Source organism: Lampris incognitus, chromosome 1, assembly GCF_029633865.1.
Source record: "Lampris incognitus isolate fLamInc1 chromosome 1, fLamInc1.hap2, whole genome shotgun sequence".
NCBI lineage: Eukaryota > Metazoa > Chordata > Actinopteri > Lampriformes > Lampridae > Lampris > Lampris incognitus.
The window spans coordinates 28101198-28121451 of record NC_079211.1 but is presented as its reverse complement, the minus strand read 5'-3'; the positions used below and the strand labels follow the sequence as shown (position 1 = coordinate 28121451).

General features: G+C 43.8%; 1 protein-coding gene across 1 annotated transcript in view; it reads left to right on the top strand.

The window, feature by feature from the left end:
* The window catches only part of bicc2 (bicaudal C homolog 2), a 35539-nt gene extending 16917 nt beyond the window's left edge, over positions 1 to 18622 (top strand). Inside the window, exons 7-19 of the mRNA XM_056291363.1 lie at positions 151 to 366; positions 9987 to 10250; positions 10560 to 10691; positions 11365 to 11554; positions 11640 to 11785; positions 11883 to 12088; positions 12545 to 12650; positions 13344 to 13383; positions 15006 to 15169; positions 16492 to 16717; positions 17604 to 17770; positions 18197 to 18296; positions 18492 to 18622. Coding sequence (XP_056147338.1) covers positions 151 to 366; positions 9987 to 10250; positions 10560 to 10691; positions 11365 to 11554; positions 11640 to 11785; positions 11883 to 12088; positions 12545 to 12650; positions 13344 to 13383; positions 15006 to 15169; positions 16492 to 16717; positions 17604 to 17770; positions 18197 to 18296; positions 18492 to 18622 — 2088 coding nt within the window. The remainder of the gene's footprint in view (positions 1 to 150; positions 367 to 9986; positions 10251 to 10559; positions 10692 to 11364; positions 11555 to 11639; positions 11786 to 11882; positions 12089 to 12544; positions 12651 to 13343; positions 13384 to 15005; positions 15170 to 16491; positions 16718 to 17603; positions 17771 to 18196; positions 18297 to 18491) is intronic.
* The last annotated feature ends 1632 nt before the right edge of the window (positions 18623 to 20254 follow it).

The window sequence follows — 20254 nt, the reverse complement described above, 5'->3', positions numbered from 1 at the left end:
TGATTGTTAAATAAAGGTTTCCATCACAGACACACAACAAATGAGTATATGTGGCAAAAAGTCCAACAACTCTTGCTGCTTGTGTCCTATCACTCTCTCTTTCTACAATCCAACCTTCCACCTATTTCTGCCTCATTCTACTTTTCTAAGGACCTGCAGCCTCTGGCTTTGACCTTTGACCTTCCAGTCAGCCTGGTGCCCCAGGCTCTTCCAGATGCAGGCTCTCCGCTCATCCAGCAAGTCATTCAGGCTTTAGGGGTCAGTGTGAGCTTCAGGACTGTGCCAGCCCAGAATCATAGCCAGCCCCACCTCTACAGTAGCTGCTGCACTGTCCGTGGCCTACAGGGCAATGCTGCCGCTGTTAAGGTTAGCACATCACACATTTTCTTTCATACTGGCCTAGGTGTGGCGCTATCAACATAGATATGTAGAAAGAACATGCGCATAATAGTTAAATATACCCCTCTATTCAAAACAAAAATGTGGTTGCACAGTGGCCCAGTGGTTAGCGCTGTCACCTCACAGCAAGAAGGTCCTGGGTTCGGACCTTGGGGTTGTCCACCCTGGGGGTCATCCCAGGTCGTCCTCTGTGTGGACTTTGCGTGTTCTCTCTGTGTCTGCGTTGGGTTTTCTCTGTGTGCTCTGATTTCCTCCCACCATCAAAAAGACATACATACACTACCGTTCAAAAGTTTGGGATCACCCAAACAATTTTGTGTTTTCCATGAAAAGTCACACTTATTCACCACCATATGTTGTGAAATGAATAGAAAATAGAGTCAAGACATTGACAAGGTTAGAAATAATGATTTGTATTTGAAATAAGATTTTTTTTACATCAAACTTTGCTTTCGTCAAAGAATCCTCCATTTGCAGCAATTACAGCATTGCAGACCTTTGGCATTCTAGCTGTTAATTTGTTGAGGTAATCTGGAGAAATTGCACCCCACGCTTCCAGAAGCAGCTCCCACAAGTTGGATTGGTTGGATGGGCACTTCTTTGAGCAGATTGAGTTTCTGGAGCATCACATTTGTGGGGTCAATTAAACGCTCAAAATGGCCAGAAAAAGAGAACTTTCATCTGAAACTCGACAGTCTATTCTTGTTCTTAGAAATGAAGGCTAATCCATGCGAGAAATTGCTAAGAAATTGAAGATTTCCTACACCGGTGTGTACTACTCCCTTCAGAGGACAGCACAAACAGGCTCTAACCAGAGTAGAAAAAGAAGTGGGAGGCCGCGTTGCACAACTGAGCAAGAAGATAAGTACATTAGAGTCTCTAGTTTGAGAAACAGACGCCTCACAGGTCCCCAACTGGCATCTTCATTAAATAGTACCTGTTAGAGCCTGTTTGTGCTGTCCTCTGAAGGGAGTAGTACACACCGGTGTAGGAAATCTTCAATTTCTTAGCAATTTCTCGCATGGAATAGCCTTCATTTCTAAGAACAAGAATAGACTGTCGAGTTTCAGATGAAAGTTCTCTTTTTCTGGCCATTTTGAGCGTTTAATTGACCCCACAAATGTGATGCTCCAGAAACTCAATCTGCTCAAAGAAGTGCCCATCCAACCAATCCAACTTGTGGGAGCTGCTTCTGGAAGCGTGGGGTGCAATTTCTCCAGATTACCTCAACAAATTAACAGCTAGAATGCCAAAGGTCTGCAATGCTGTAATTGCTGCAAATGGAGGATTCTTTGACGAAAGCAAAGTTTGATGTAAAAAAAATCTTATTTCAAATACAAATCATTATTTCTAACCTTGTCAATGTCTTGACTCTATTTTCTATTCATTTCACAACATATGGTGGTGAATAAGTGTGACTTTTCATGGAAAACACGAAATTGTTTGGGTGATCCCAAACTTTTGAACGGTAGTGTACATGTTAGGGTTAATACTCCTGTCTGTGCCCCTGACCAAGGCAATGGAAAGAACTAGAGTTGGTCCCTGGGTGCAGCACGGCGGCTGCCCACTGCTCCTAGCTACACAGCTAGGATGGGTTAAATGTAGAGAAAGAATTTCCCCATGGGGATCAATAAAGTATCTCAAAATAAATAATAATAATAACAAAAAAATAAGATGTAAAAAACAAAAAAAAATTGAAGCCATTTTCATTTTAAATTTGAACATAATACCTTTTCACTGAAGGGAAACAATCCTGATTTTTCAATAATATCTCTATATACAACATATGTTGCATGGAGAACACTCAATTAGCAGCCATAGTACTGAGCAGTCTCATGTGTGTCTCCAAAATGCCAAAATTGAGTAGAAAAATGTCTGCCAGTGATGTCACTGGCGGTCAATGTGTGAATCGTCTGAATATCTACTACTACTACTGCTACTATTTTTGGCTGCTCCCGTTAGGGTTTGCAACAGCAGATCATCCGTTTCGATTTCTTCCTGTCCTCTGTATCCTCCTCTGTCACACCAGCCACCTGCATGTCCTCTCTCACCACATCCATAAACCTCCCCTTTGGCCTTCCTCTTTTCCTCTTCCCTGGCAGCTCTATATTCAGCATTCTTCTCCCAATATACCCAGCATCTCTCCTCCACCCATGTCCAAGCCATCTCAATCTTGCCTCTCTTGTTTTGTCTCCAAACCGTCCAACCTGAGCTGTCCCTCTAATATACTCGTTCCTAATCCTGTCCTTCATCACTCCCAATGAAAATTTTAGCATCTTCAACTCTGCCACCTCCAAACCATATAACATACATAGCTGGTCTCACAGCCATCTTGTAAACCTTCCCTTTAACTTTTGCTGGTACCCTTCTGTCTCAAATCACTCCTGGCACTCTTCTCCACCCTGCCTGCACTCTCTTCTTCACCTCTCTCCTGCACTCCCCGTTACTTTGGACAGTTGATCCCAAGTATTTAAACTCATATGCCTTCATCATTTCTACTCCTTGCATCCTCACCATTCCACTGTCCTCTCTCATTCACACATATGTATTCCGTCTTGCCCCTACTGACTTTCATTCCTCTTCTCTCCAGTGCATACCTCCACCTCTCCAGGCTTTCCTCAACCTGCACCCTACTCTCGCTACAGATCACAATGTCATCTGCAAACATCATAGTCCACGGAGACGCCTGCCTGATCTCGTCCGTCAACATGTCCATCACCATTGCAAATAAGAAAGGGCTCAGAGCTGATCCTTGATGTAATCCCACCTCCACCTTGAACCCATCTGTGATTCAAACCGCACACCTCACCACTGTCACACTCCCCTCATACATGTCCTGCACCACTCCTACATACGTCTCTGCAACTCCCGACTTTCTCATACAATACCACACCTCTTCTCTCGGCACCCTGTCATATGCTTTTTCTAAATCCACAAAGACACAATGTAACTCCTTCTGGCCTTCTCTATACTTCTCAATAAACATTCTCAAAGCAAACATTGCATCTGTGGTGCTCTTTCGTGGCATGAAACCATACCGCTGCTCGCTAATCATAACCTCTCCTCTTAACCTGTCTTCTATTACTCTTTCCATATCTTCATGCTGTGGCTGATCAACTTTATACCTGTGTAGTTGCTACAGTTCTGCACATTGCCTTTATTCTTGAAAATCGGTACCAGAAAACTTCTTCTCCACTCCTCAGGTATCCTCTCACTTTCCAAGATTGTGTTAAACAATCTAGTTAAAAACCCCACTGCCATCTCTCCTAAACATCTCCATGCCTCCACAGGTATGTCATCAGGACCAACTGCCTTTCTACTCTTCACCACACATCTTGACTCACTATCCCCACATCATTCAACCTGCTCTCTCTCTCTCATTTTTTTAATTCATCAGCTCCTCAAAGTACTCCTTCCACCTTCTCAACACACTTTCCTCACTTGTCAGCACATTTCCATCTCAATCCTTGATTGCCCTAACCTGCTGCACATCCTTCCCAGCTCGGTCCCTCTGTTTAGCCAATTGGTATGAGTCCTTTTCTCCTTCCTTAGTGTCTAACCTCTCATCCAACTCACCATATGCCTTTTCCCTTGCCTTTGCCACCTCTCTGTTCACTTTGCGCTGCATCTCCTTGTACTCCTGTCTACTTTCTTCATCTCTCTGATTATCCCGCTTCTTCTTTGCCAGTCTCTACCTCAGTATATTTTGCTGTACTTCCTCATTCCACCAGGAAGTTGCATTGTCTTCCTTCCTCTGTCCTGATGACACACCAAGTACCTTCCTAGCCGTCTCTCTCACTATTTCTGCAGTGCTTGCCCAGCCATCCGGCAACTCTTCACTACCATCCAGTGCATGTTTTAACTCCTGCCTGAACTCCATACAACAGTCTTTCTTCTTCTTCAACTTTCACCATTTGATCCTTGGCTCTGCCTTCACTCTCTTCTCTCTTCTTGGTTTCCAAAGTCATCCTACAGACCACCATCTGATGCTGCCTAGCTACGTTCTCCCCTGTCACCACCTTGAAGTCTCCAATCCCTTTCAGTTTGTGACTTCTACATAAGATATAGTCCACCTGTGTACACTTTCCTCCACTCTTGTACGTCACCCTGTGTTCCTCCCTCTTCTTGAAATATGTATTCACCAGAGCCATTTCCATCCTTTTCACAAAATCCACCACCATCTGTCCTTCCACATTTCTCTCCTTGACACCATACCTACCCATTACCTCCTCATCACCTCTGTTCCCTTCACCAACATGCCCATTGAAGTCTGCTCCAATCACCACTCTCTCCCCCTTGGGTACCCTCTCCACCACGTCTTCCAACTCACTTCAGAATGCTTCTTTCTCTTCCATCTCACACCCAACTTGCAGGGCATATGCGTTGATAACATTCGTCAATCAGTGTTGTAGTACTCGAGTCCAGGACTCGGACTCGAGTCCGACTCGAGTCCTGATTTTCATGACTCGTGACTCGACTTGGACTTGAGCACTAATGACTCGGACTTGGACTCGGACTCGCGAATTTACTGCATTCGGACTCGGAAGTTGGAGACCCGGACTCGTGACTTTTTAATTGATAAAGACTGTTTTTGTTAGATTTTTTTTTAAATAATAGGCCCTATTAAAATATATTGATAGCTATATTAATACTGTAACATTATTCAATTTCGTGTAAGGGCAGGCACGTGTGTTCCACCTACATGCGGATTCACGTGGCGTGCATACCGTCATGTTCAGTAGCGCGAAGATGCCTAAAGAGACGCCCCGAATTGTGCGCTTTGCTTGCACAGATTTTACAACAAATTCCAGCAAGATCACTGCTAGATGTTCGATATGTAAACGAACTATTGAGGAGAAGACCGGGACAACCTCAAACTTCAACAGACATCTGTCAAGGACGCACCCAGAAAAGTAAGTGATATGCAGTCAGTTGACGATATGGTTGGTGATCAGTTAACGTTAGCTAGCTAGCTATCTAGCTACGGTAACAATAGCCTCTGAAGTAACTCAACCACTGGTCCAAGATGTTGGGTCAGGTCGTGTGGCGGGTATATCATATCACTAGAACCAAGTGAGATTGTATAGGTAAGTTAAGTAACGTTACTGTTAGCATGCTAATGCAGCATTGCACAGAAAAGTCACAGTACGGTTCGCTTTCGGTACGAGCGTGCCATCCATCTCACTAATGATGAATTGGTAAGTAACACGCAGCGTCTTCGTGTTATAGGGAGATTAAAACTGATTTTTCCTATTTATCATTTAGCTAATTACCAAGTAGCATACACTTAACGGAAAAAATACACCACTCTGAACTACCGTGTTAGCATTTATCTTAACTAGCAATAACAAATCCGCACATTGCAGATCTCCGCCATGAATATTCTCCAAGTGCGGAGAAGGAAGAAGTCTAGCCAATATGCATCCACAAATAATGTTGATAAAATGTGCACAACTTTACAATGCAAATAAAAATAATTGTAGGCTATCACTCGCTAAATGGACTAATTGAAGAAAGCTAATGTGGATGCCGCCACTGGTTTTCTTGAGAGCTGGAGACGGTACAAGATTTGACGGATGTGGCATTTTCCCCCCGATGTACCGAAAACTACCGAACCGTATCGTGATTCGTGACACCGCATAGGCTACTGTAAATATGGGGATATTTTTCTTTGCATATATGCAGCATTGGCTGTGCCAAATTCTAAAAATAGACACGCGCGACGTAGCTTTTGAACAGTACTATGAACTGGCTCTATCTTCTAACAAAATCACACCCTCCCTGACCCATACAGAATAAACATACAGACTCACGGAGGATAGAGAGTTAAAGCTCAGCTAGGTAGCATGTAACATACTTAAATCAATAATTAAATGACTGGGTTTTGCTAATTAATCCCTGTCCTGTTAGTCTCATAAATTATGTATCTTTTCTCATACTTTTCATTTATCCAGCTTGCTTACATTAGTTAATCTACTAATATGGTAATGTTAGTTATATAGATAACTAAATATGTAACTTAACTGGTTATGGTTCAAACCACTATGTGTATAATGTGTAACATTTGTATTGTTATTGCATATTGTTATAGCTATAACGTTACACATTTTTTGCTGTGAGAAAGATTACTTGAAACAGTTTGGCATCAGCAAGCTAAAGTGTGTATCCTATCTTCCCCTAGGTTCCAAGAATACCGTGCCTCCACTGCTTCAGATGTGATGCCAGCTGCTCCAGGTCAGAAGACTATCACATCATTTTTAAATGATGGACAGCAAAGGATGTACGACCTCAAACATCCACGTCAGAAGGCTATAAGTGATGCCCTTGTAAAAGATCTAATCATTAAGTGCTGCTTGCCACTCTCCATCGTTGACAACGAGGACTTCAAGCACTTCCTGCATGTCCTGGACCCTCAGTACCGGCCCATAGCAAGATCCACAATTTCCTCTGTGACCATTCCAGGAATGGTGGAAGTCAAGAAAGAACAGATAAAGAGCCAGCTGGCAGAAGCATCGAGTGTTGCTGTTACCACAGACATTTGGAGTGATCGAAAGATGCAGTCATTCCTTGGAGTGACAGCACACACAGTGGCAATGGATAAAAAAAACAGGAACTCAGCCTTCAGTCATATCTTCTTTCCTGCAAAAGAGTGCATGGGAAACACTCAGGAGAGAAGATTGCAATGATGTTTGAATGCTGTGCTGAAGAATACCTGATTAAGGACAAGATCAACTTTGTCATAACTGACAATGCATCCAACATGAGAAAAGCTTTCCAGGCCAGCTTTCCCCTAGAGGATCCTTGTGATGCTGAAGCTCATGATCCCAGCACATTTGAGGAGGATGATGAAATATGGCAAGACCTGATGCCAGAAGATCAACAGACAGTCAATGACACTTTGGCTGAGAACTGTAAGATGCAGAGACTATCATGCTTCACACATTCACTGCAGTTTGTCATAAAAGATGGTCTGAAAGACACCAGTGGGCTGTCAAGCACCCTAGCAAAGCTATCCCGTGCAGCCAACCTCCTCCACAGTGGCACCTCGTTTAAAGACTGCTTTGAAGCGTGTTCTGGTGATGCAACAATTCCAACAGCGAATGCCACACGATGGAATTCCACTCTGAAGCAGGTGAAGGCTTATGTGCATTTAGACATGCAAAAGCTGTCCAGTGTGTTGGAATCAGTGGGGCACAAAAGCCTTATCTTATCCCCGCGAGAGTATGCTCAGCTTAAAGAACTGATCGAAGTTCTTGATCCGTTCTTAGAGGCAACCAACCTAACTCAGGGTGAGACTACTGTCACCGTCAGTGTGATTGTGCCCTGTGTCCTCACTCTGCGCTGTTACCTGCAGGAAATAAGAGGAAAAGCCAGATACTGTGGGCCTCTGGTGAGAGCTCTGGAGAGCTCCTTGAAAACAAGGTTTGCAGACGTTTTCAGTGCAGTCAAGATACCAGGATGTGAGCCGGCTGAAGGAAGAGGCCCCACCAAATTTCCTTTCACCAATGCCTTCTTCATAGCATCTGTGTTGGACCCAGCATTTGGCTTCCAGCGGCTAGAACATGATGTGCAGCTGGACAGTGACGTCAAAGATGTGCTGAAGACTGAGATCAAAGGTGAGAAATGTTTTGATTAATGTTAGTTAAGTGATTAACTATTTGATTGTTGTGATGTTTATATCATTGAAGGTGTTACAATAAAGCACATAGACGTGTCATTTGTCATGTAGGCCTAGTCAATAACATATTTGTAATGAGTCCCCCATGCCCCCTCTCATTTCAGAGTATATAAAGGCAGAGGGTGACAAGCAAGCGGTATCAACAGCAGATGCAGCGGAAGCAACAGGACCAGGGGAAGGTGAACTTTTAGAGTCTCCTCCTGAGAAGCAGTTGAGAATGTTCTCCCACTATAGGAGGACTCCCTCCTCCACCGAGAAGAAGCCGTCTGGCCAGGCTCAGTTGACTGCATACCTCAACTTGATCGCTGAGCAGGACTCTGACTCAGTCCCGTGCCTCAGGTTTTGGCAGCAAAACACATCCAAATTCCCTACCCTCTATCAGATTGCCACACAGGTATTCTCTATCCCTACCTCCAGTGCGCCCATTGAAAGGGTATTTAGTCATGGAGGCATTTTGATGAGGCCTCACCGTGCAAGGTTGAGTAGTTCCATGCTGTCAGATCTTATGTTTTTGAAATGCAACGTGTATGCTTAAAACTAGTGCTACCAGCCTTTTGTTCCTAACTATTCCTGAGAGACAATGTCTTTTGACTAGTTTTTATGAATGTATTGTATGCTGTGGAACTTACTTCTGTATACTGTTTCCACCATTTGCTAATAGCATGCTATTCACAGCTATCAAATGTGTTTTGAAGCACATCCAGTGTTCAGAATGTCAAAGAAATTCAGACTGTTCTAAAAATGTGTGTGTGCGCGCATGCTTGCGCGTGCATGTGTGCGAGTGTGTGGGTGTGCATTTGTTTGGCTATCGTGTCACAAAGTAAATAAACTCCCTTTGAAATGGTGACAGCTGTGTCATTTTTGTTTAATGTAGACCTTTTTTATTTGTATGTCAGATCTTTGACTGTGCCCGAGTGGATCACTGGAGCCATCTTGGAACTCGACTCAGACTCAACCTTGATGACTCGGACTCGGACTCGAGTAATAGGGACTTGACTCGGACTCAGGTAATGGGGACTCGACTCGGACTCGACTCGACTTTTCTTTGGTGACTCGGACTTGGACTCGAACACTGGGGACTCGAGACTCGACTCGGACTCGAGGTTTAGTGACTCGACTACAACACTGTCGTCAATACACCTTTGATTTCCAGCTTCATACTCATCACTCTGTCTGAGACTCTCTTCACCTCCAGCACACTCTTGACATACTCTTCCTTCAGAATTATCCCCACCCCATTTCTCCTCCCATTCACACCATGGTAGAAGAGTTTGAACCCATGTCCAATGCTCCTGGCCTTACTCCCCTTCCATCTGGTCTCTTGCACACAGTATACCTACCTTTCTTCTTTCCATCATATCAGCTAACTCTCTCCCTTTACCAGTCATAGCGCCAACATTCAAAGTTCTGACTCTCGCCTCCACACTCCTACCCTTCCTCCTCTCCCACTGCTTCTTTTTTGTCTTCCCTCTCTCCTTCTCCTTCACCTAACAGTAGCATAGTTTCCACTGGCACCCTGCTGGCCAACAGTACCAGTGGTGGTTGTTGGTAACCTGGGCCTCGACTGGTCCGGTATGGAAATCTGTTTTATGATCTGCATATTTGTTTTGGCATGGAATATGAATGTCTTAATATGGCATTCAGATACATTCAATACAACAGCTGCATGTAGTATTGTTATTCATATTTTCTTGTGCAAAGTAGCCCATTTTGATATAGCCCACCAAAGTTAGCAGCAAACCAGGAAGTAAAGGTTATAATTTTCACATTCATGGATTTTCCGATCGTATGTCACTGGTGAACACTTTTCTCTACAATTTCAGTGGTGCTTCAGAGACACATAAGACTGTTCAATATTATGGCTGCTGGTGGAGTTTGATCCCTAATAACATAGCAATCCTTCTTGCAGAAGGCTGTGTGCATCTTCATGGACCTCCTGCTCGGGTCAGAGGTGGGGAACCAGGTCACGGCTGCCATTGTGAACACCCAGCTGGATGTTACCTCCCAGCAGCATCTCTTTTTGTTGGGGCAGAATGGTGCCCACTTCCTGGGCGTCATGCACCAGACCCAGACCCAGATCATCCTGCCAGATCTCAGCGCTCCACAGAATCCTCCATCCCTGCTCATCCAAGGCACCCCGGATGGAGTGTGCCTGGCCAGGCAGCAGCTCATGGTAAGAAATTAATGGCTGAATAAGACTGTAGGAAAGCATGTCATTGTTGGTTAGGTGAAACAGCATTGACAAATTTGAAAAGAGAGCTTAAAAACGTAGTTGCAGTTTGAGAGGTAGTTATGGTGTTATCACACTGATTGTAAAGCCCTTCAGGACTGCCTTGTGATTTTGGGCTATACAAATAAATGTGACTTGACTTTAGAGATCTAAGTGCTTGGTTTTGTTGAAACCAATTTGGGATTTTTGCTCTTGTCTCGTGAGTCTTGTGTGTGTATGGGTCTCTGTTTTTATGTGTGCTTTTTTTTTTAGGAATGCCTACCCGTGTGCTTGATGTTTGACATGCGTGAGGATGGGGAGGTGGAACCTCGTAAACTGGCTCAAATGATGCAAAATTTGGGAGTTTTCATTACTGTCAAGCCTAAAGTCAAACAAACTGCCAAGGTACTGACTTATAATGAGGAGTTCCCATTTTGCCCCCACCCACATCAGCTCCATGCTGAAGGCAAAGGCTATTTTGCAGTTCTTCTCGGCCACTGCTCCATTCTTTACCGTTACATTTCTTGAGATCAAAACAGCAATTCGATGACAGTGATGTAGATTTTGCAGTTGATCATTTCAGACCTCCTGAATTAAAGTTGTTACAAGGAGTTTTGGATTTATTTTTTTGAAGAGTGAGAGACGTAGCAGTGTTTTTATTTTTTTGGAAAACAGGTGTTTTCAAGATACCACAGGGATTAGGGAATGCATCTCTGTTTGTGGCTACATATCTTGTCTGTGTGCCGTAAATCATGTCATTAGCTTTTGAGAGAAATCCAATCTGCAGACAAGCATTTGGAATCATTATGTAGAAATATCTAATCTTCTTGCTGATGGTCTCATTTGCTTATGTTGGTCATACAGAGGCATCAAAATTAAATCGAGTCTGATAAATAATCTCAAACCCACTTTGAAGTGAATAAAATACATAAACTTTTTCAAATGTTAATCAAATGGCCATTACAATTCCAGTGGTCAAACCACTATTCCTTGATTATGATTTGTCAGTAGTCATTGATGACACACTATTCTGAGTTTGACGATAATCTAAGGCTCTGTCTTGGTCCAAATACATCAGTCAGTGATTGTGAAGGGTCTGGAGAAGAACATTGCCAGTCTGTATGAGGCCCGACGCGTACTCCTGGGATTGGAGTCCAGTGAGGTTGCTATGGTAACAAAGATGACCCCTGACCCTGTGCTGGCTAGCAGTGGTCTGGCCCACCACTGGCTCAACATGTTACTGCAGCAGCTCCGTCTCTCTGAGCAGAGTGAGTTCATGTTTGTGTGCATGTGTGCACTTTTTTTTTTCCTTTCAGCTTTTCCTCATTAAGACCTTTCACCCATGTTGTTTAGGCCCTCGGCCTGTTTCCAGTGCTGAGCTGGCAGTCGGTTCTCACTGTCAGACCAAGCCTCGTCCATCTCCTCCACCAGGTCTCACCCCTCCTGCTGAGGAAGGAAGGACAGGGCTGAAGGGGACAGACAGCCGGCCACTGGAGAAGGTTTTATGTATTTATTTTGTATATATCCAAAATAGTTTTGACAAAATGAGTCCTACTGGCAGTGAAGCCAAGCGATTAATTTTCTCCCTCTTTTCAGATTCTAGAAAACGAGGACCAGTCGGGCCAATCAGATGACGAGAGCCCTGGGCCCAAAGTACTAACATTATCAGAAGTGTGTGAGCCGGTGAACAGCAGCAGCAGAGTGGTACTGACTGGCCGGAGGGGGAGTCTGCAAGGTCCTGAACCCGGCAGGCTCTTTAATCAGAGAAGAAGACACTCTACAGGGCAGGCCTTAACACTTAGGTGAGAAAACCTACACACACACACACACACACATGCACATGTGCACACGCACACCTGTGTGCCAGATCTGTCTAGAACCTGTTTTAAAGTTGCTAAGTTGGAGAAAGCAGTGCTTGTTGTTTTTGTCTTGACCTCGCCTTTACATAGCTTCCTGCTGAATCTCTCATACTATGCCACCGTGGTAGCCCAGACAACATTGAGAAACTTTGCTGCGCTCTGCAGTTTTAGCAGCTCTGGCCAAACACAAAGCATAATGATATAGGGTCCTGACACCTCCTTTGGAATCCTTATATTAAACTGTAGTGGCACTGGAAGGCAGGTGAGAAAACAGCAAAGATTTCAGACTAAAGCCTGAATAACTGCTTTCACAGTGAAACCTCACCATGTGTATGCATTTCTGTTGTGTGTGTGTGTGTGTGTGTGTGTGTGTGTGTGTGTTTGGGGGGCACGGTTCAGGCTGCTGAATGGAGAGATGGAGAGCGGGTGGGTTGAGAGGAGGAACAGCCTGAGAAAAGAGGTGATGCTGGCTCAGGATGTCCACTCTAATTCACCCAAGGCAGAGGTGAGGAGAAACAGTAAGAACCAATCTCTCCCTCTCTCTCTCTCCCGCTCTCTGTACCAGCAACTACACTACAGCTGGGGCTCATGAAAGAGTTATGATCGTGATATAGCCAAGAGTGATTCTCAATTGTTCATTATTAGAGGTTTTATGTGTCCCCACCCTGAACACTTTTGTTATGGCACTCTGATAAAAGTTTGATGATACAGAATGGATCCTTGAGGAGAACAGGTGAGTGAGAGACATAGAGAGAGAGAGAGAGAGAGAGAGAGAGAGAGAGAGAGAGACAGAGAGAGAGAGAGAGATAGGGATGAGACAGTAAATAAGGCTTAACTAATTCCTTTGCCTTTCATCTAAGTTGTGCCAACTTTAGATGACAAGATTGAACGCAGCAGGTACTTTTCAGTTGTAGAGCTGTGACACAAAATGATTTGTCACCTCCATGACCCTTCAATTCTTCAATTCTGGGAATTGATTTTCGTGTTTGTTGGCTCTAAATCTTGCGTGTCAGCTCTCATCCTCAAAGGTTGCCATGTGGGGGGATTAACAAGTTTACCACCATCATAACAGCAGAGGAAGTGTTGAATTGTGTCTTGTTGCTGCAGTAAATCAGTCTCCCCCTCCAGGCTCAGCAGTCAGAGGGGGGAAAAAACAATATCTGTGTTATTCACTTTATTTCCTTTTTGTGTTTTAAAGGATTATGACTATGAGAAGAAAAAGCTGCTGGCAACCAAAGGTTAGTGGTCCTTAATATCTAATATTTCTTCCTGTCTTACTGTTGGCCTCTGTACCGGCAATTAGTGCAAAGCGGCGCCGGTGGTATTCATTGAGCTATAACAAGTGTGTCTTGGAGACAAATACATTAAAAGCCCAGGTTGTTGTTTTGCTGCTTGACTGTCCACTATGACCAGATTTGATAATTTGCATGACTGGAGGAGCCACTTCCTCTGGTTGTTATGGGAAGACAAAGAAAGCAGCTTAGTGTTTCGGAATCTGTTAGGGAGGTAAAACATTGATTTGCAAAACATGGCCAAGAATTTGATAGAGAGGCGATCCATTTCAGCACTGCACATTGCCAAGAGAACTGATGAAGGGGACCTGTGTAAAGGCTGCACCGCGCCAGCGTTATAACAGAACTGGTCTGGCACTCTCGTTGAATTCACACAGTGAAGGCCATGTACAATGTAGGAAACACATACGCACAAATATGCATGCACACACAAAATACAGCCTCATCTGTCATCCAGAATGAGGAATATCGGAGAGATCTGCAGCCAAATGGCACTAAATTCCCTCAGAGTTGCTTTATGAGATTATGAATTAGCAGTTTGAATGAGCCATCTGCCTCACAGTCATTAGAATACCCATATGTCAGTCAAAGTGTGAGACATACTGATCGAAACTCACCACATCATGTACACTCCTTTTGCTATCACGCTCTTTGTTGAGTGCTGGTGTAGTTTTTATCACACAGTCACTCATGGATCCTGAAGTGATGCCAGGTTGCAGCCAGGGGAATCCCAGGGTCATTTGTCTGTCGTTGTCAACGCAGCACAGTGTTTGTTTCTGTGTCTGCAAGATGCGCTTTATTAAGCACTCGGCATACTTGCATTTTCAGAGTGTTCTTTGTAATTCAGACTTCATTCGACACCCAACGCCCAACTTGCTCAATCAGAGAAGATAGAGTTCATTGTAATTTAGGGACGGAGAGACTGTTTGCATGTATGTCTCCATGTCCACAAAGAGAACATACTTGCACATACATATTTGTGGTTTCTTCATACCTGGTGCAAACATTTTTTTTTTAGATTCCTTCCCATTTTTCTCCCCAATTTTACCTGTCCAATTACCTCAGTCTTCCAAGCCGTCCCGGTTGCTGCTCCACCCCCACACTGATCTGGGGAGGGCTACTGACTACCACATGCCTCCTCCGATACATGTGGAGTCGCCAGCCGCTTCTTTTCACCTGACAGTGAGGAGTTTTGCCAGGGGGATGTAGCACGTGGGAGGATCACGCTATTTTCCCCAGTTCCCCCTCCCCCCTGAACAGGCGCCCTAACCGACCAGATTAGGCGCTAGTGCAGCGACCAGGACACATACCTACATTCGGCTTCCCACCCGCAGACATGGCCAATTGTGTCTGTAGGGATACCCGACCAAGCCAGAGGTAACATGGGGATTCAAACCAGCGAGTCCCGTGTTGGTAGGAAACAGAATAGTCCGCCACGCTACCCAGATGCCCCCTGTGGCAAATGTTTGTGTAAATTTGTACATGTTGTATATATGTATTGGAGGGCATGCTTTCATACATTTTTAGTTCGCATTTCATTGTTGCCTCTGCATGTTTTGTCTTCTTAGCCATGCAGAGGAAGCCTGTGATGACAGAAGTTCGGACGCCCACAGACACATGGAGCGGCCTGGGCTTCTCCAAGTCCATGCCAGCAGAGGCTGTCAAAGAGCTCCGCAATGTCAGCCGACGGAGCTATAAACCCTACCTGGGCTCCAGCACCAGTCAACAACAGGTACACATAACCGTACGTTATTTTAACACCTGGATGAAGACTGAAAGGAACTAGCTCTTAACATCTTAATTCAATATCACTGTTTATTTTCTTTTTATTAGTATTCACATCAGGATGAAATTGGGATATCCTTGTCGTGATACACAATTTTGCTGTTTGAATAATGACAACAAGAATCTATTACCTCCATTTCTCTCAAAATGTGGTCTGAAATATTTGAGGGAGTATTGTTAGAAAGCAAGTCATGATTTATGCTTCATATTACCAAACAGCTAAATGTGATGAGCTTCAGCTGGATGCTTACTTGGTATTTTACAATTTACAATTTCATTTAGCAGACACTTTTATCCAAAGTGACGTACATCTCAGAGTTAATACAACACAAGCAAGGATCTAGTCAGGAGGTAACAAGAAAAACTAGGTTCAAGTCCGATAGGCCTTTGTGCATTGCCTGTCAACAGGCAATGCACAAAGGCAATGCATAGGGTGCATATGCATTTTTGCGTATGCAAGCAGAGAACATGATTTATATTGATATCATGCAAAATTCCCAATGATTATAATGATTATGTTCGCATATCAGGCAGCACTAATGTCTCCTGTTTGAAGTGGTATGAGTTGTTTTGATGCGTTCATTTACTTGGCTTGCAGCTCCAGACAGATGCTGTTCCCACTTAAGTTAAAGTAGTCGACATGATTTGAACAGCCAAAGCTGAGATTTCGTTCAAAGTAATGCCATCAAAATAGCAACCTATTGGGGCCAAATTGACTCTCTCTCGTTTGATAACATTGCCCTCTCACAATATCAAACATTTATCTGAGTTTGGGATAAGCACTGCCAATTTGCACGCTCAATTACCTGGCCCTTAATCCCGTCTCTTCAGTCAGCAAACAAACACTCTCAGGTGTCCTATTCAGCACATCTCCATGGCTATTTATAAGCCCGCTAAACATCTGCTCTCTGAAACACTTTGAAAAGAAGCTTCAATTAGGTTAACGGAGGCATGAGGGACTCCTCTGATGACTTTGCATTTAGTCGGAGTCTGCAGGAAGCAAGGAACAAGAGAGCTCCTGCTCTGCCCAGGGCCACAAGTATTTATAGTGAGGAGCTGCTTCTGATGCTGGCCGGGCAAAAAGGGGGAAGAAAGCTTGTTTCAGATAATGGCTTTTTTATTTTCTTCTCCTAGTCTTGGGTCTTCAGAGACCAAAACCACAGAGACAAAAAGAGGTAACTTAGCCTCAGGATAGAGTGAAGAGAAAATAAGCTTCCAAGATCTTTACAAATCATTCACCCGCCCCCTGCCCCCAATCTGTTTCTGAAGTTGTGGGCTAATCAGGCTGGGAAGGACAGAGTGTGTAACGGGAGTGACTCGGACAACTGGAGGGACAGACGCAGCTCTGCATCTTCAGCTTCACATGTCCCACCCACCTCTTTCTCGCCCTACTCATCCTCACCGCCTTCCAGCTTCCCATCATCCTTCTCCTCCGCGCCCCCTTGCTTCCCCGGATTCGCACCCTCAGCAAACAGAGGCGGAAATGACAAATCTTGTGAGTTTCCTCCACGCAGATACATTACAACCTCATTACAGCCCACATAAACTTTACCATTTTGGCACACATAACGTGATAAATCAGTCATCAGTCAATGAGCCGGCCACTGAAACAATGGAGCATAATAAATTAAGTTTTTCTTTTCTTTTTTTGGAGTCCATACAGTAACAATAAAAGACCTTTAGTGGAAATGATCATATTAAAGGATACATCTGTTTTTTTTATAACCTGGGTTTTATTTTTGTACTTTTTGTCATCTTGCTTATCGCCTGTGATATAATTTTGCTCACCAGCTTCATTGAGATTTTGGATACAGGACCACTGAGTGTTTCAACAAGTGCAATTTAGTTATCTAAAAGATATCTGGAAGTGGAAACAAAAGTGCAAGTTAAAACTTGTTACCTGAAATGTCCAATGGTCAGTCACACTGCTGAGCTACTTCCTGGTTCAGCTTGCAAGAATGCTCATCTTAACCTAGATGATACCCATCTAGGTACCCATTGTGGTACCCATCAATAAACTGCTCAGCCAGTGCAATTGAGAAGTCACAGATCAAGGGAAATCATCTACATAGTCAGGCATTGGGGGTTTATTTTCATTATTGTTGCTGAAAGGACAGGTTTTTGGCTCATGTTCGGTTCCTTTGTAAGATGCCATTGTAATGATGTGTCTGATGGTGTTCTCATGTCCAAAATCTCCAAAATGAAGCCGAAAAGTAAAATTATAACTGATATGCACAATGGCAAAAACTAGGAAAAGAGACCCAGGTTGTGAAAATCACAAACTATCCTTTAAAATAGAAAAGTGCTATCCCTGCTTCACCATGTTCACTTTCACTCAGACCATCCTCTCTGAACTCTGACCTCTGAGCTTTGACCTGTAGTGGAGAGCTTCCTGAGTGGCAGTATTTACTCTGAGGGTGCATCCTCATCCAGGAGGCCGTCGACCTGCAGCCAGCGGAGCCTCTCCCCTGAAATCACAGACAACCTGCCTGAGCTGCTCACCCAGCTGGGTCTGGGGAAATACATCGATGTGTTCGAAGAACAAGAGGTACCCACACACACACACACACACACACACACACACACACACACACACACCACTGAGGGAATGTAGCACCATTTGGCTGCTGATCTCCAATATTCCTCATTCTGGATGATAGATGAGGTTGTGTTTTGTGTGTATGTGTATACATTTGTGTGTGCATGTGTTTGTTTGCTGCCTATGCAGACCTTGCATCCATATCCACAGTGAGTGCACTCTTCAAAAAGCCAGTAGTCAGTGTTCAAAGAGATAGATGTTTTTCATTTTTTGTTTTCTGTGACCTACATGTTATTTTTCACTGCATGGGTGAACTTGGTGCAGAGTGGTGCACACAACACACACACACACACAAAATGCATAAGCATTGAATATATCATGCATGTTTGATACAGTATAGTAATGCAGCTGGTTATCTCTTCATTGTTTCTCCAGATTGACTACCAGACGTTCCTAACTCTGTCTGACGAGGATCTGAAAGAAGTGGGTGTCACCACCTTTGGGGCCAGACGCAAAATGTTACTGGCAATCTCAGGTGAGAGAAAATCTGATGGCAGAGCTCAGACACTGGTCAGCCATTCAGCCCGTGCAATTGTTCAGGGAGGTGTGGGATGTGTGTTTTCTGTGGTCTATTTATTAAGAGCCTGTTGCTCCACATCCTTTAAATCCATCCTCTAAATCTTTTCCTCAACACAATGTGTGTTTACGTGCAATTTATCATTCTATCCAGACCTGAACAAGAGCAAAAGGAGATTGTCAGACACACCTGCTGTGAAGCCTGGCTACCTGAAAGGGGGTGCTAGTGGTAGACTTCCACAAATCATGGATGTAGACGTGGCTGCACAGAGCACCCGTTGGTGAAAGCAGACGTCACTCAGCTCTGAGGCCCAGCACACCAAGGAAGGGTAGAAAGCAAAAGGCTCCCAATGCAGAAATCCTGGATATTATACACTTGTTCTAATGGCAACAGAACAAGCATGAAAATGCCTTATGAGAAGTATATGGTTTGTAGACAAATTTTATTGAATATCTTCTTCCTACAGCCGCAACCCAAAGCTTTTGATACAACCACAAGACACGGAGGTCTTCCCCAACAGACCTTTGATTCCACCGGCAACACACAATGTCAAACACACATTAAGGGAACGTGTCCAAAATTCTCTGCTGTGGCGCCTTTAATCCTCAGAGAGAAACTTTCTTATGCAACTCAGTAGTTCAACGCTTTGACCATGTGTTAATGCAACTGTTAATCTATATAATATGCACTGTAAATAGAGCTTTGCAAGAGAAAATGAAGTTGTACTATCATGCTGGTGATTATTAAAAAGCTTGCATTTATTCCGAGAGTTAAATCACTATTTTTTTTGTCATTTTAATCATACATGTAAACTAACCTTTAGTTAAAAAAAAGAAATCACCTCTAGGGGGCACTGGTGTCTCACACATTAACAGATAATGGCTTTGTTTCAAATACAATAGCTGTGTTATGAGAGAGGTTGATGGCAAGACTATACCAACACCTCGATAAGAAAAGTGAATGGAAAATCCTTAATGGGTAAATAGACTTACTCATGTGAAGAAATGTAAATTAGTTTTAAATATGGCTTGGTCCCACCGGACCACGTTTACTGAGGTCACCGAGTCAAACCACTGGAAACAGTTTGTGTGTGTTTGTGCGTGCGTGCGTGTGTGTGTGTATATATGTATATATATATATATATATATATATGCTATATATATGCTATTATTGGCAGTTGTATGTGATCAGAAATAACTTGGTTGCCATTGCAAGCAAAGTGTTAATGAGAGAGACATGATGTCAAAATTTTCACATTTGGATTTATTTATTTTTTGTTACTATGTCGTAATGAGCAATTCAAGAAGAAAATGTCTATTGTTCCGCCATGTTGGCCCCCACAGGTGGTCCTGATGTGGCAAGTTCTGGATGAGTGACCCTCTGGCCTCCAGGGGACTGTAATGTCTTCTGTGCAGACTACTCCCATGCTGGCTGATGCTGTGTTAGCCAAGCGTGGAAGAGAGCCTGAGTGGAAGAGGTGGGCTGTGACAGATTAGCGAAAGATGATCCCTTCTTATAACAGCGTTTGTGCCAATTACACAGGTGGGCTTTGGAGCGTATATCCATTTAGAAAACACCCTTTACTTGGCATATGGCCAAGTCGTGGGCAGTTGGGGAGAAAGTTAGGCTATGTGCAGAATCTCCAAATTATAGCATCTCGGTGACAATGAAATGATGGTTGGATGAAGAAATCATGTCCCGCTGTTACCTGCTGCGTGTAAGTATAGCCTGGTGAAACCACACTGAAACACAACAACCATCATTAAAAGATCTGACATAACAGCTCACACAGAATAACACATTTTTTTTCCCACACTGCCTCCATGGGTATGCAAGTGGCTACCAATCAACACTTCCCCTCAGTAAACACTGAAGTTCAGGACCGACAATGATGAATCTCACGGAATGAGGCAGAG